The sequence below is a fragment of the Dermochelys coriacea genome, chromosome 8 (genome assembly GCF_009764565.3).
Source record: "Dermochelys coriacea isolate rDerCor1 chromosome 8, rDerCor1.pri.v4, whole genome shotgun sequence".
Classification (NCBI taxonomy): Eukaryota; Metazoa; Chordata; order Testudines; family Dermochelyidae; genus Dermochelys; species Dermochelys coriacea.
The window spans coordinates 100,174,239-100,190,210 of record NC_050075.1 but is presented as its reverse complement, the minus strand read 5'-3'; the positions used below and the strand labels follow the sequence as shown (position 1 = coordinate 100,190,210).

Sequence of the window (15,972 nt, the reverse complement as noted above, 5' to 3'; positions counted from 1 at the left end):
TTTTAGAAAGAACCTATTTCACATCTTTGTAAGAGATTTACATTTTAATTTGAAACCAAAATAAGGAATAACTTATGTAGTAAAGCAACAGTTGATTTAAGGCTGAAATTAACAAACACAAAATAATTAGTTTAAAACACTAGACTTGGTTAGAAAAGAGAAAGAAATTTTGAAAGATGATGAAAATCACTTAAATTTGGTCTGGACCTGACCCAAAAGAAGACTCTTTTGGGATAAAATAATAAACACAATTAACATGATTGTACATGCAGTAGCTATGCACCAAATGATTGTTATTAAATATGTATTGTAGTAGCACCCATCCAGGAGTGACAGCATCCTGCTAGGTGCTGCTCAAACATATGGTAAAATAGGTTTCCCTTGTCCAGATGAGCTTACAGTCTAATTTAAGGCAAAATTGCCATCTTGAGTGATTAAAATGAAAACATTTGTATAGGAATGCATCTTATGGCAACAAAAACTGAACATTTTGGAGGTGGAAATCTTCTAACGGTTGACATATTTAAGAATGGTAAACGTATAAGAGTCAGATGACTTGCACATGCAGATCGCTCAAACATTTATTTTGAATTAACTAGTTAGGAGTAATGATTGTAAAATGTTCTCACTTTGCTGAATTTGCAGGGCTAAAGCCAATGTAACATCGATCCATGTTTCAGAGCACAGGCCACTTCACGCCAAGTCAAGAACTGTTTGTCGGAGCTTAGATGCTTTGTAAAAAGAAAAGGAGTACTTGTGGCACCTCAGAGACTAACAAATTTATTTGAGCATAAGCTTTCGTGAGCTACAGCTCACTTCATTGGATGCCGATGAAGTGAGGTGTAGCTCACGAAAGCTTATGCTCAAATAAATTTGTTAGTCTCTGAGGTGCCACAAGTACTCCTTTGTTTTTGCGAATACAGACTAACACGGCTGCTACTCTAGCTTCTTTGTGTAGGCTTCCTCACTGCAGATTCTGGAGGGGCCTCTTAGTTAGACACTAAAGGTGAAATCCTATCCTCACTGAAATCAATGGGAGTTTTGCTACTGACTTCAGGGAAGCAGCATTTCACCCAGTGATGCTTCTTTGGCAGCACGACATCACCAGCAATATGTAGAGACATTGTATTGTCCAGGACACAGCAGGCAGGATACCCGGTGGAGGAACGTATGGAGGATGATTGCCACAACATACTTCCACAGGCTGTAGCATGCATCTCCCCACCACCACCACCACCCCGTTCCATGCTTAGACTGCCAGACACTGCAGAAGGAGATGGGGGCATTGACAGTCCACTCTGTGGGGCATCCAGCACTGCCTGTAGCACAAAAAGCTGCCACCATTTTGTTCTCACAGACTGTGTATGACAAGTTTCTGAATGACCCCAGCACACGTGCATGGGGAGGGCAAGAGCTCTGTACAACTTAACATGCTTCGGCGGGGGATGCCAGAATCTGTCTCTGAATGATGAAGTAAATTACGCTTCACTTATGGCCTAATTCTGCAATCCAAACTAGGCAAATCTCTTCTCTACTTCTTGGAAGTTTTGTATATGTAAGGACTCTAAGACAGGCTCATTAGGTTTGCATATTATTAGTAGTAGATATGTTTATTAAATGTCATCAAACAAAAGTACAACATCATATGTATGATATTTGTGTGTTTGCATTTTTATGTTGTCTATATTGTACTGTATGTGATCAAGTCATTTCACCTGCTGCTGTCTTAGTCAATCCATTTGAAATATGGCATTAGAGGAAAAGCATTACTTCACAGATACTCGATACTCCACCTGAACTCAGGTAAGTGCCAAACAAAACAAAATTCTTCTGCTATTAGCAAAATTTTAGAATGATAATTTACCATTTTGGTCTGCTTGTAGATTTCACCATAGGAGTCATTCCATCACGATAGAGGCTTTTTGTTTTACTGAAGTTGACAATGTTGAAAATTACCCTCTGAAAAACAGAGAAAAAAACCTCAGTTATAGTAGTTATGAACTACAATCTGTTCTTTACAAAGTTCTCATTTGCTATCTGTACAAAAGCATAAAGTAACTACATACATGCCTACATGATGTTTCATAGATGAAATTCAATAAAGACAAGTGCAAAGTACTTCACTTAGAAAGAAAATAAATCAAATGCACAGCTATAAAATGGGGAATAATTGGCTACATGGCAGTACTGTTGAAAAGGATCTGGGGTCACAAGTTCAATATGAGATGTGATGCAGTTGTAAAAAAAGGCTATATCATTTTGGGATATATTAACTTTCTGGAGTCAATATAAGGTACAGTATATTCAGGGAGCTAATTGTCCTGCTCCAGCTGAGGCCTCACTAGTTCTGAGTGGAGTACGGTGTGCAATTCTGGGTGCCACTAAACTTTGGGCTAGTGTAACTCCGTGGTGTTAAGGGGAGGAATGCCTCTCTTTGAGATGCATGCTTTTACTCCAGCTGGTTGAAGTGGGGGAGGGGGTTGTTACAAACATTACTGATCAAGCCACATATCTGAGTGACTGAATACAATATATTCTGCTCATTGAGCTGCTTTTTTATGGGTCATCATGAGTTCATTTTTATAATTTGCTCACTAAGCTATGTGCTTAATTTGTTAATTTTTATATTTTCCATTTCCAGTATTTAGGTTGACTCTTTATTGGATGTAATGTCCATCTTGTGAAAGTTCTATTTATTCCTTATCTCTTACACTTAAAGTGCACAGCACAGTTCTTTCACAGGTGTGTTCAATCCTTTATAGGTACTTGGTTAATTTTGTACTGTATGTACAAGCCTTTCATTTTACTTGTCTGAGGCTTTTTTGTTATAAAGCTCTGCTTAATTTGTAAAAGCAAATTAAGTTGCAACAAATGGGTATATTAGTCTGGATGTTTGCATTGAGTAAGTGAAACAAACAAGTTCACCAAACCAATTGCTTTATACTTTGGAAACAATCATGCCACTGTTGGAAAAAGTAAAGTTGCTAATTTTGTTACGTGCTAACTGACTCATAGCAGACAGCTGGTAGAGAATGTTCTTATTCCAATCGAGCTGATTTTATATAATGAGTTCAGCAAATGTACACAACTGGATAAGCAACGTATATAAAAACAGTAATATGCAGTTCATTTAACCAAACAGTACAGAGTATAAAATTTCAGCCACTAATGTTCACAGTACCATTAGCAGTTAACAATGTGTTCAGTCCTTTCAGTATGGCACAGAGCTAGATTGGCAGGACCTAAAATTCAGCCACTACAGAACTGAATTTTATCAAAGTATGACACTGAATTAATAAAGTACAAAAATCAAAAGCACTAAAATATGCAGCTGAATCAGTCAACTATTCTTAGCAATAGTTAAAGCAGTCTATGCAGCTCAGTCAGTGAAGTGTGTAAAAGAATGTAACTGTAATGTACACACCTTAACCAGAAAAATATGCAGCTTGCTCAATAAGCTATGCAAACGTCTCTTGAAATGCAGTACTGTCATACAAGTTAGCGATACAGTAAGCAAACATTTGCCAAACAAGTAAAATAGGCTGCTGGTGTGATTTTTGTCCTTTTTTATGTTCTTTATTAATAAATCATAAAAAGAAACAAGAGTAGGTATACACTGTCCACATTGAATTGCTATTTTCTAACCACCTTGTCATTACTTGCAGGATTTTTATTGCTTTTGAGAGGTAGTAATGGGTGACATTGCATGATTAGTGCAATTTCAATACTCAACTCATTTAAGAGCATAAACAAAAACACTGATAGTAATAGAGGATGCTTAAAAAGAGACTGGCAACTGATATAGAGGAGACATACACTGTGCTTCAATGAGCAGGCCAAATAAGGTGAGGTTAGCTGATAGGTCTTTTGCCCTCGCCAAGATAGGGAAACTGCCTTTCTCTAGCATGCGAAGACTGTTCCGGGGGACTGGGCGGAGGAAATCAGTTTGTGATTCAACTTATTTTTTGCTTGTGTTCTCAGCCATGCATCAAGGGACTTGGATCAGGGATATACATCAGCTATCGACTTGATGGCTTCCTCTTTGATCTTCGAAGACTCAATACTAAGAATAAGATACTGGTGAAGCTTCTCATGGAGGCATTTTTTGCAGATGACTGCACCTTGATGGCTCATAGACAAGACAACCTTCAGGTCATCGTTGCCAGATTTTCCGAAGCATCCCAGCTCTTTGGCCTCACCATCAGTCTTGGGAAGACAGAGGTCTTGTTCCAACCAGCACCTCATTCCAATGCCCCAGTGCCAGCCATCTTCATGCAAGTATTTGGGCAGTATCATCTCCAGTGATGGTTCCCTTTATAAGGAAATCTCCTCCAGAATTAGTAAAGCCATCCAGGCCCTTGGCCAACTTTGAACAAAAGTTCTTAACCAAACACAACATTCGTCTCTCTACCAAATTTAAAATCTACAGTACAATGGTTCTAACATCTCTCCTGTATGAATCTGAGACGTGAACTCTTTATAGAGGTCACAATAAACAGCTTGAGCAATTTCACATGTGCTCCCTCCACTCTGTAATGAGAATTCTCTGGCAGGACAGAGTGACCAATATTAAGGTCCTTGAGAAAGCAAACACAACCAGCATTGAGGAAATGTTATTGAGAGCACAACTTAGGTGGACCAGGCATGTCGTCCGAATGGAAGACCACTGTCTCCCAAAACAGATCTTGTATGGGGAGCTGAGTAGGGCCAAAGAAAGAAGGGTCATCCATGTAAGCGCTTCAAAGATAATATGAAGAGCAGTCTCCAGTGGGCTGGCATCAATCCCAAAGAACCCAAAGCAAATGGCTCAGAACAGGAGTCACTGGCCGTCTCTGACAAGATCAGCATGTGACAAGTTTGAGCAGGATCAATGAAATTATCTCCAGGCTGCATGTGAAAGGTGCCACAGAGCTGAATCAAACATCATTGATACAGACTTCCCATGCCTTCCGTGTGGCCAACTCTGTGCATTATGATTCAGACTGCGGAGTCATATGCGTAGCCATATATGAGAACTGCGACAATATCGTCATCATCGTCAGCGATGGACTACCAATAATATTCCATTCCCAGGCTCTATTACCTCCCCATGGCTCCCAGTCCCAGTCTCCATGCCCAGCCAGTGCCATTCACAGTTTCTCACTCCCACTACTCCAGTCCCAGTCTCACCAGACTTCTTGTCCCAATCTACTTCTTCACCCCTCTCCCAGTCTTACTTCTGTCCCCTCTGCATTCTAATCAGAGGGCTGCCTTCTCCATGTTTCCCGGGTGCCAACAGAGGGATCACTAGGAGCACTACTACTCTCAGTTCCAGGGCCTAGCCTCAGCTCAACTCCCAGAACAGCCAGGAGTGGTCATTAAAAGGAAAGTCTGGCTCTACCCCTGAAGTCAGTTGCTCTGTGGGAAGAGCTTCTGTGTAATCTGGTCAGCATTCAGAGCCATGGAAAGCTGGAGCTTGCCCAGTCAATAATCAAATCTTCTGAGATTTTAGTTGTTAAACTAAATCCCTGCTCAGCATGTACTTTTCAAAGAGTTATAACTTGGCCAGATATTCCTGAGGCAAAAGGCAAATCGCTGACACTTAAGGACACCCTTCGGCCAAATTTCAGGTGTCTGTTCCAAAGCATGTGAACTCTGGAGTTGTCCAAAGAAAAGGGAGACAGATTTTTTAGCACAGAGGCTAGAGAAAAACACATTGTTTTGCCTCACTCTAAAATGGCTGAATCATTTTGGCTGAAATTTTCCAAATAAGTTCAGCCTAAAGCAGACAACTGATATGAAAAATTTCAGCCCAAACAATTAAGTTTGCACAAAGTTATAAGCAACAGAAAACAGGATCTTATAATGGGAAGTGTTGGTCAACATTAATACTAAGTGGTGCAAGCAGCCCCACTTATAATGCCAGTCTTTTCATAAAATATGCAATAATGCAATTGCTATCAGTATGGTCCAACCTTCAGTATAAACCAGTTAGGCATCCAGGAATTAAGGGTATGTCTACATTGCAACATAAGCCTGTGCTTGAGCCTGGGCTCAAGCCTAACACCCCTGGCATCTACACTGCAATTGTGCTAACTCAGGGCTCGGACTCGGGTCCCAAGACCCTGCAGAGCAGAAGGTTCTATGCTCGAGTTAAGCCGGGAGCCAGGGTCCGAGCCCTACTGTTCTGCAGTGTAGACGCCATCCCACTTGACTCGGGTCCTGGGGTCAGCTGGAAGTATTCCACTATTCCCTGGGACAATTTCCTTAGTCCTCTCTGTACTAACCATCTACTCTGTTGAACATGGCAGCAGCTCAGGTCAGCATTAACCTATTCTCTTCTGAGCACCAATCTGCAATCACACTGTCAGAGAGCCTCCTGAAAAAAGAAAAGGAGTACTTGTGGCATCTTAGAGACTAACAAATTTATTTGAGCATAAGCTTTCGTGAGCTACAGCTCATTTCATCGGATGCATTCAGTGGAAAATACAGTGGGGAGATGATTTATATACACAGAGAACATGAAACAATGTGTTTCAGGGTGTTATACACACTGTAAGGAGAATGATCACTTAAGATGAGCTATTGCCAGCAGGAGGGGAGGGGGTAGGAAGAAAACCTTTTGTAGTGATAATCAAGGTGGGCCATTTCCAGCAGCCTCCTGGGTTTGCAATGGAGAGCGAACTGATCAAGGCTTTTGCAAAGCTTTTGCAAAGCAAGTTGCTTCAGAACATCCCGTAGCATGCAGGGTGAGCAGTAAAGTTTTCCCACAGTGCCCCAAGGTCCTAGGGATCAAGTGGCCATATTTTGAACAGAAAGGGGGCACACTAGGGACTCTGGGATATGGTTACTTTGACTTGGGTCTGCACACTGCAGCATGGACATCAGTGCCCTGGGTTGGACCATGGGTTAGAATGTTGTAATGTAGGGTTTACAATCTAGATGCTCAAACCCAGGGTTCCCTAACATGGGTAAGCTGACTCGAGTCCCACAAACCCTGGGCTTACATTGCAGTGTAGCCAGACCCTAAATGTTTCAGAATCCAGCAGAAATACTTCAGCCCTTCAACCATCCAAGATACAGGATTTGGGCACTGTGCAATGGCACTAAGTGGGAGTCTTTTAGATAAGATTTTAAAACCTGAGGTCTTGCACTCTGCATGGACATTAAATATCCCATAGTATTTTGGTAACAGTGGGGATTTGCCCAGGTGCTTTAGACCAAATTTCTCTCTGCTCCTACCACTGTTGTGTAGCCTGCTGTCCACTAGCTGGTTGCCAGTGTTGTCAACTGTCATGAATCTTACAATATTTGGTGCTTTCCTTAAAGTTCCAGCTCCTGAAGTCATGGGACTAAACAAGACTCAGATTTTTTTTAAAGAAAAAAAAACAAAATTGCCAAACCTGACAGCGGCAGAGAAATATTGAAAATGTGACCTAAGTGTACCTTAAAGGCTTAAAAAAAATGCAGATTCAGTAACTAATAGCTGAAGTTGCCACCAGTGACTGAAAACAAACAGTACACTTAGTATTGTACAAATTTCCTAACAAAGACTTCTAAAGGTTATTTTTTTGACCTTTTAAAATTTAATTAAATACCTCTAACATTTTAAAATAACCAACGTATTCTTTCTTCCTGTATAGGAAACAAGTCTCCTTTCAAGTTTAAAAAGGTTTAAAACTTTATGGCATTTAGTCCTTCTCCTCCCACCCCCATTAGTTAACAAATATTTAACATCTCTCTGCTGTCATAAGAAAAGAAATTCTCACCTACTGAGGGATGATGTTAGGAATCATACAGAGCCCTAGCAGATTTGTTAATTAGCTGCACCTGTGTTTTGTTAACTGGAAATAGTCAACTCTTTGCACAGGTACTAAAGACTTGCAAAGATAATGAAAAGAAGGGTTTACAGATTGTGAATTATATGATTTTCTCCCTCACTGGAGCTCTCTCTTAAAGAGGAGAGAAGGTAAATTTTAGCATATCACATATACCAGCATTAAAATAAGACAGATTTTTTAATGAAATAAATGCTGTTGGATGTATCTCAATACCAAATATAAAATGAGCAAATTTATTATTGCAGCAAAGTATTTGATATGATGTTCTTGCCATGAGAAACTATGACTAGTAAATGAAGGAAGAGATATTACCCAATATTTGTGTATTTCAATAAATGACATATAATTACTTTAGAAATATAAAATGTTCTTCAGAATTAATTGCCAGTTGCATAATGTTCCCTTGCTACCAACTCTTTCTGATGAGGTTTCTGCTAGTCTCAGAACTAATGCAGTTATGCATGTGCATGCACACACACACAGGAGTTTCAAGATCCATGCAGGGCACAGCCATCCATTCACAGACATAATGTGTGCAGAAGGAATTGTATTGATGAGATCAGCCTTATTTCACACACATTTTATTGGACTTTATTTTATTGGACTGGAATACTATGGAGAGGGACATCTCAGACCCACCCCTTCTTGACCAAAAAGCACACAGACTGTGACATATAGCCACAGAGGGGATTCTGAGTGATCAGAGGATTCACACGATGGAACTGCTGTTCCCATAGTCAAGGCCCTGCACTAAGTCTGGCTTGCCTGTATGGTCTATGAGACCCAAAACATAGTGAAGAAATAAGAGGGTTGGTCAAAAATTTTCCATCAAAAAACCTAGTCTTTAACAAACCATTGGTTTATGATGAAAAAACTTTCATACCCCAAAAAAATCTTTCCACAGAAAATTTTGACCTTTCATAAAAACTGACAAAAAGAAAAGGGTAAGCTTTCATGAAAAGCTTATGCTCTAATAAATTTGTTAGTCTCTAAGGTGCCACAAGTACTCCTTTTCTTTTTGCGAATACAGACTAACACGGCTGCTACTATGAAACCTGTCATAAAAACTGAATATCCCAAAACCAAAACTTTTGGTTTCAACTAAAAATCAAAAATAAATTTGGAAATGCTGGTTGGTGCCTATTGGGAGTTGCAGTTCTCTTCTGGACTGAGTTTCCCAATGGGACTAGATCTCCCATGATACATGAGAGTGAGGGACTCCTGTGTTGCACTAAGGTGGCTTAAGAAGAGTCAAGGAGCATGGTGCATGATGGGAGATGTAGTCCAGTCCAAATATTCAAGTTTAAAGGACTGACATGTAATACTGGACATTCTCAAAAGAAAGAAATGGAAGATAATAGCCATCATTTGCACTAAGTGTTAGAGAGTAGAAAAAAATACATTTGTGTGCAGTCATTTTGCCCAGCACTAAAAAAATACAGAAGACAACAGTCTGTGCCCAAAGGATTTCACACTTATAATCAGATTTGAGGAAGGCACAGACAAAAAGGGTCAGATCCATATGATATGAAGGCTTGAAGAGTATGACAGGAGATGTTCCAAGCGTAATGGTTGGCTTAGAAGAAGATGTGAAGCCAAGAGTGAGAGGAGGATAAAAAAAGCACTGTTAAGAAGAAAGGCTTGGGAGAAGCATTGCCAGTGTTTGCAGTGTATTTTGGATTTTTGCAGTTGATGTATCTAGTAGTTTAGGGTTATGATTTTCCTTCCTAGACTTTCATGTTTATCATGGGAATCTGTAAGGGCAGGGTAAGAGGTTATAGTGAGTAAGAAGCTGAGAGGTGGGCATATGGGTGAGAGGCCCAAAAATAAAATAAGTAAATTGCTAGTCTCTTCATTTCAATGTTTTCTGGTATGTTGAGAAAATGAAGTCATTTTAACATGCATAACCAATGCTTTTTGGTCATAAGAGGGCTTGGTGATCTTGACAGTGTTGCAGTAATCATAGCTTTACAAAGATAAAAAGCTCTAACAATTTCTTCAGTAACTAGATACAGATAGATTTTCCATCAGTGTTATGCATGCTTACCTTTGATTTCTATCTATTTGTTTTTGCTTCAAACCTTCACAGGGAAAAGCATACTCTATTTTTACAATTTGGATCCCTCTGCAACACAGTTGAAGAGTAGTGATGGAGTGCAGGATCTTAGTCCACACACAGTTCCTTCAGTAGTGGTGGCCACATCCTAAAACAAAATAAACACTCCCAGTTGCTCTACAGCACTGGTACTCTTCTTAGTATCAGTAAATACTTATAAAGAATTGGAAATTGGGCCCCATTGTGCTAGGTACTGTGCAAAACACTTAAGAAAAAAAAAGACAACCCCTCTCCTGAAGATCCTACAACCTTCCTTTTCAGGGGTAGATCAAATATTTCTACAAGTTCTTTTTATCATCTGAGGAGCACAGGTAGCATGTGTGCTTTTATTCTCTGCAGTGGACATCATAATCCATGCTATTGTGACTTTTAAGATAAATTACACCAGTTGATTCCCCTGATGGGCACACGTGGGGCCCACGGGTCACAGGTTGCCCACCACTGGTCTAGATAATACTTAGTCCTGTCATGAGTGCAGAGAACTGGATTAGATGACCTCTCAAGGTCCCTTCCAGTCCCATGATTCCATATTAGATTTATACTAGTAGAACAGCATCTATACCTCTCGATGATCATTATGAAACAGTAACACTAGGGCTGTAAGAGATGCTTACATTGAAATTTCTAGGAAGTTCAAAGACAGTTTCCTTATTAAGGGATGGCTTTCTCTACAGAACTCGTGACATCCACCCCTTGTCAAGATACCCCTTGTCTGGAGGTAAGAAATCCTTTCTTTAATGCATCCGATGAAGTGAGCTGTAGCTCACGAAAGCTTATGCTCTAATAAATTTGTTAGTCTCTAAGGTGCCACAAGTACTCCTTTTCTTTTTTCTTTACACTGTTTATCACAGCTCTACTCTACACATGATTTTTTCATGTCTGATTTACTGAAAGGGTCATACCAACACAGAACACTAAAAGCCAAAAGGATCTAACTTACAGGACAATCATATTTTGTTCATGTTTGTAACTATATTACCCTAACTATAGACCAGATTACAATATATTTTACAAGAATATTGACAACTGTAGAACCTATCAAAATATAAACATCGGTTAAGATAAGGTTGAATTATACACATAAGAAACATTGTCTTTATTGAACAGTTTTCATAGATTGTTATTTCAAGAGAGTTTTCTAGATATTTACTTAGATAATCTTCTTGCTAAATTTAAAGGAGATATTCATGGAGATGTTATATTATCTCCTTAACAGCGGTAAATTACCAGAAAAACTCTAAGATGTTTAGCTACAATATATGAAAACGTCTAAAGACAGCTGGGAGATTTAATCAGTGTACTCCTTATTCAAAAAGTGCTGGTTTATATATATATATATATATATATATATATATATATATAAAAAGCTTTTTAATACAAATATACAACAATTTTGAATGACTGTACTTATTTACATCGGTTGAGGGACCTGAACTAGCATTTGAAACTAAAGTAGCTTATTTCTCTGTGAAATGTAAATGTGAGAAATACTTTTGGAATGCTCTTTTAAAAATTGATAGTGTATTATTTTACAGAATTACAGTACATGTGGATCTAAAGTGAGAGTTGTCAAACATAGCTCTCTCTTGTATAAAATCCCTGAGAAAAATTGAAAGCCATGCCTAGAGCAACTAAAGGCTACATGACCAAAAATATTTTAGAAATATGGGTAGGATATTTTAATTAATTGTATTTTAATTTAATAGGGAGTCATATCTAACTTAAGTATCCGTGGCTTTTCTCATGAATCTTAGTTGGGTTTATACTGGCACTATGAGAAAACAGAGTTTTGGCAAATACAAGGACTCAGAAACTTGACAATTTGTGTAACAAATTATTTGATTTGAACTAAGGTGGTCCTATATCAGCCTACCTATCTAAATGTACAGAAATTAGAAGGCTTGCTAGAAAACTCAGATAAGTTATTTTCTTGCCATTTTATAATTTTCACATATACAAATAAAAGATTAGCAGTTAACTCTGGTCTAAGGCCAAGGAGGCTATTATCTCAAGGAACTGGCATTACATATTTATTCTCTGAATTAAGCCTAATTATGGCTTCTGATTTTCAGCTGATTAGATAGATACCCCATAAAACACTGGGAAAACACCAAAAATGGTTACTTGTATCTGAGGTCTTGTCTACATGGAGCAATAATATTGACTGCTAATGTGTTCCATATTAATTGGTCCACGTAGACATTGCTGGTATGCACCAATGGTTCCCTACTGTGCTTTAATATAGTGGTGTTTGAAACAGTACTACATTAAAGTGCACTAGGGAACATTACAAAGAGATTATTCATTACAGTATATACAACTGCAAAGAGTAATGACAATTTCCATCCCACCATCAAGCTCAGCCTGGACCACTCCACACAAGAGATCTACTTCCTGGACACTATGGTGCTAATAAGCAATGGGTCACATAAACACCACCCTATACTGGAAACCTACTGATCGCTATGCCTATCTACATGCCTCCAGCTTTCCAGACCACACCACACGATCCATTGTCTACAGCCAAGCTTTACGATACAACCGCATTTGCTCCAACCCCTCAGACAGAGACAAACACCTACAAGATCTCTATCAAGCGTTCCTACAACTACAATACCCACCTGCTGAAGTGAAGAAACAGATTGACAGAGCCAGAAGAGTACCCAGAAGTCACCTACTACAGAACAAGCCCAACAAAGAAAACAACAGAACGTCACTAGCCATCACCTTCAGCCCCCAACTAAAACCCCTCCAACGCATTATCAAGGATCTACAACATATCCTGAAAGACGACCCATCACTCTCACAGATCTTGGGAGACAAGCCAGTCCATGCTTACAGACAGCCCCCTAACCTGAAACAAATACTTACCAGCAACCACACATCACACAACAGAACCACTAACCCAGGAACCTATCCTTGCAACAAAGCCTGTTGCCATCTGTGTCCAAATATCTATTCAGGGGACACCATCATAGGGCCTAATCACATCAGCCAAACTATCAGAAGCTCGTTCACCTGCGCATCTACCAACGTGATATATGCCATCATGTGCCAGCAATGCCCCTCTGCCATGTACATTGGCCATACTGGACAGTCTCTACGTAAAAGAATAAATGGACACAAATCAGACGTCAAGAATTATAACATTCAAAAACCAGTCGGAGAACACTTCAATCTCTTTGGTCACTCGATTACAGACCTAAAAGTTGCAATTCTTCAGTAAAAAAACTTCAAAAACAGACTCCAACAAGAGACTGCTGAATTGGAATTAACTTGCAAACTGGATACAATTAACTTAGGCTTGAATAAAGACTGGCAATGGATGGCTCATTACACAAAGTAAAACTATTTCCCCATGTTTATTCCCTCCTCCCCCCCTCCACTGTTCCTCACACATTCTTGTCAACTGCTGGAAATGGCTCACCTTGATTATCACCACAAAAGGTTCCCCCCCACACCCCCGCTCTCCTGCTGGTAATAGCTCACCTTACCTGATCACTCTCCTTACAGTGTGTATGGTAACACACATTGTTTCATGTTCTCTGTGTATATAAATCTCCCCACTGTATTATCCACTGAATGCATCCGATGAAGTGAGCTGTAGCTCACAAAAGCTTATGCTCAAATAAATTTGTTAGTCTCTAAGGTGCCACAAGTACTCCTTTTCTTTTTTGCGAATACAGACTAACACGGTTGCTACTCTGAAATCTGAAACCTATATAATATATGTTATTCATTACAGTATATGAAAAGAGAAAGTCCTGAAAACCCCCATTTTTTCCAGCATCTGGGAATTTTTGAGTTTTATGTAAAGATACACCATGAAAAATTAAATGAATAAACCTGAAAAACAGAAGCCCTAATCATAAACATGGAATCCTGATGTCTGTTAAAGTGAGCTCAAATGGTTATTTCAGCACCAAAATGTATCATGGCAAAATGTCACTGTATAATACATAAACTTCAAAAGGAAATATACTACTGAATACACAGAGAAGTCCTAAGAAAAAGCCACAGCAATTCAGTTCTCTCTGCTTCTTTAACCCCTGGGACGACCTTTCACAATAAGAATTGTCAGTACCTTATTTATAATGGCAGATCTCAGGTTTGATTCTGGCAGCTTTTGATCACTTGATGGACCAAAAGCTTTCATATACAGAAGAATCTGCTGCTTCTCTGGCATCCTGCAGTGTGTTTAAACCTCAAAAGCAACTTTTAGTCCCAGTAGTGAATTACTGAAGCAATGTAAACAAAACACAAACGTCACAAAATGATGAATATCTCAAACAAAATATCTTTGTCAGATGGATGACAACTTCACACTGCCTGAAAAGCATCTGTAAGCAACTGTAGACTGTAAATAAAATTCTGGTTTACAAACTAAAAGTAAAAAAACCCCAAATTAATTATTTAAACTTTAATACACTTTTTTGGAAATGCATGAAAAACATACATAAATAAATGATATTTTTGCATATGTTCAACGTTCCCTGAAGGTAGCCTCCTACACAGGAGCACATTCCTGGGTCACACTAGTCTATGTAACAATGTAAATACAAGATAATTAGAGAATTGTCTTCAAAGAAGCCTTATTATTCACTTTATTGATGTTATGCAAACAAATAAGCTTTGATGAATATGTGACAATGACAGTTGTCTGTCAGTAGAAATTCTTTCTAGGATGGATTATATTGATTAGGTAACAACTCTATACAGATGTAATATATAATTAACTTTCTTAGAATTGAAATGTAGAGCAAGTCAGCTTTTTCCCCATCTTCTGAACAGATGCATGGTCAAGAGGAAAATCATGTCTCCCCCTCCAACTTCCCCCCCCCCCAACAAAAGTAGTAGCAGTAGTGTGCATAAGAGATTTTAGCACAAAGATTCAATAAAATTGGTTTGCCACAGTCATATTTTCAATTTTTATAAATCCCGGGAGCAGTTTTAAGGTTACTATGGATGCCACAAAGCACTGGATCTATGCCTCAGTATAACAGATATAATTTATTGTTTTTGGAAAGAACCTAAATAAAAACAGAATATTGCAGACTGATTGGCTTGGTAGTGCAACCTTTTAATACTGGCTATAACTACATTAATATACAAACAATTGCTACAGCACCATCGAGAAAATAAGAGATCTGGAATGTCTGTTTCTTGTGAATTTACTATGGAGTTAAATAAGCAATGTAACTGAATATAAAGTACTATATTTTCAGTACATCCTTTAATCAAATAAATATGTCCATCAGAAATGTGATAAGTTTGGACAAAATCCAAAGAGATCTGAGTATACAGCTGAGTATTTTAATGGATTTACGAGACGTTTATTCAAAATCTTTAGACACATGCATGTGTGGTACAAGGCTCCTTTCTGACTAAATCTAGACCACTACGACGAGAAGAAAAGTTTAGCAAATTTTACATTTCATTGATAAGTGACAGTGTACTTTATTCATATGTATAATGTGCATATACATTATGGACTTACCTGCATCCCGGTCCTTTACTGATCTAAGATGCTTTATATATTGCAAAATATTAATCCACATCCTTACCTATACCCTTTCCATGGAAGCCCTACAGTTTATGTTCTTTATGACAATGTATAACTACTTTAGAAGTAAATTTAGTAATTGAAATATGAAACGAAACTAAGCAATGTTTATTACCAAATAAGTGTCTGATTATCATAATTAAGGAACATTTCCAGTCTTTTTCATTTAAATAACTGGAAAATAATCCCCTTTTGTATATTGAATGCTATTTAAATTAGAACTACTCAACAATTTGCATCATTTTGATACAAATACTTGTAACCATTCTAAATTAGAGGGAAGCTAAAGCGTTAGAAGAAATGTTATTCATAAAACTGGGGAAAGACTACGAATTCAAAGGGGTCAATTCACTCCCAGGGGTTCCACAGAGAGAGAGGTTCTGCAATGCCCCAACAATGCACCTTGAAGGTGGAGCAGAGCTAGCCACAGAACAGCTGCAAACGTGGAGAGAGATGGCATAGCCGAATCGTTG

The 15,972-nt window shown here is 38.6% G+C and overlaps 1 protein-coding gene across 2 annotated transcripts in view; it reads right to left on the bottom strand.

The window, feature by feature from the left end:
* LOC119859961 (AGBL carboxypeptidase 4) overlaps nt 1–15,972 on the bottom strand; it is a 1,439,111-nt gene that overhangs the window by 1,014,348 nt on the left and 408,791 nt on the right. For both annotated transcript variants that reach the window (XM_038412901.2, XM_043520131.1), the window contains exon 4: nt 1,865–1,959. In XM_038412901.2, the coding sequence (XP_038268829.1) occupies nt 1,865–1,959 (95 nt within the window). The remainder of the gene's footprint in view (nt 1–1,864; nt 1,960–15,972) is intronic.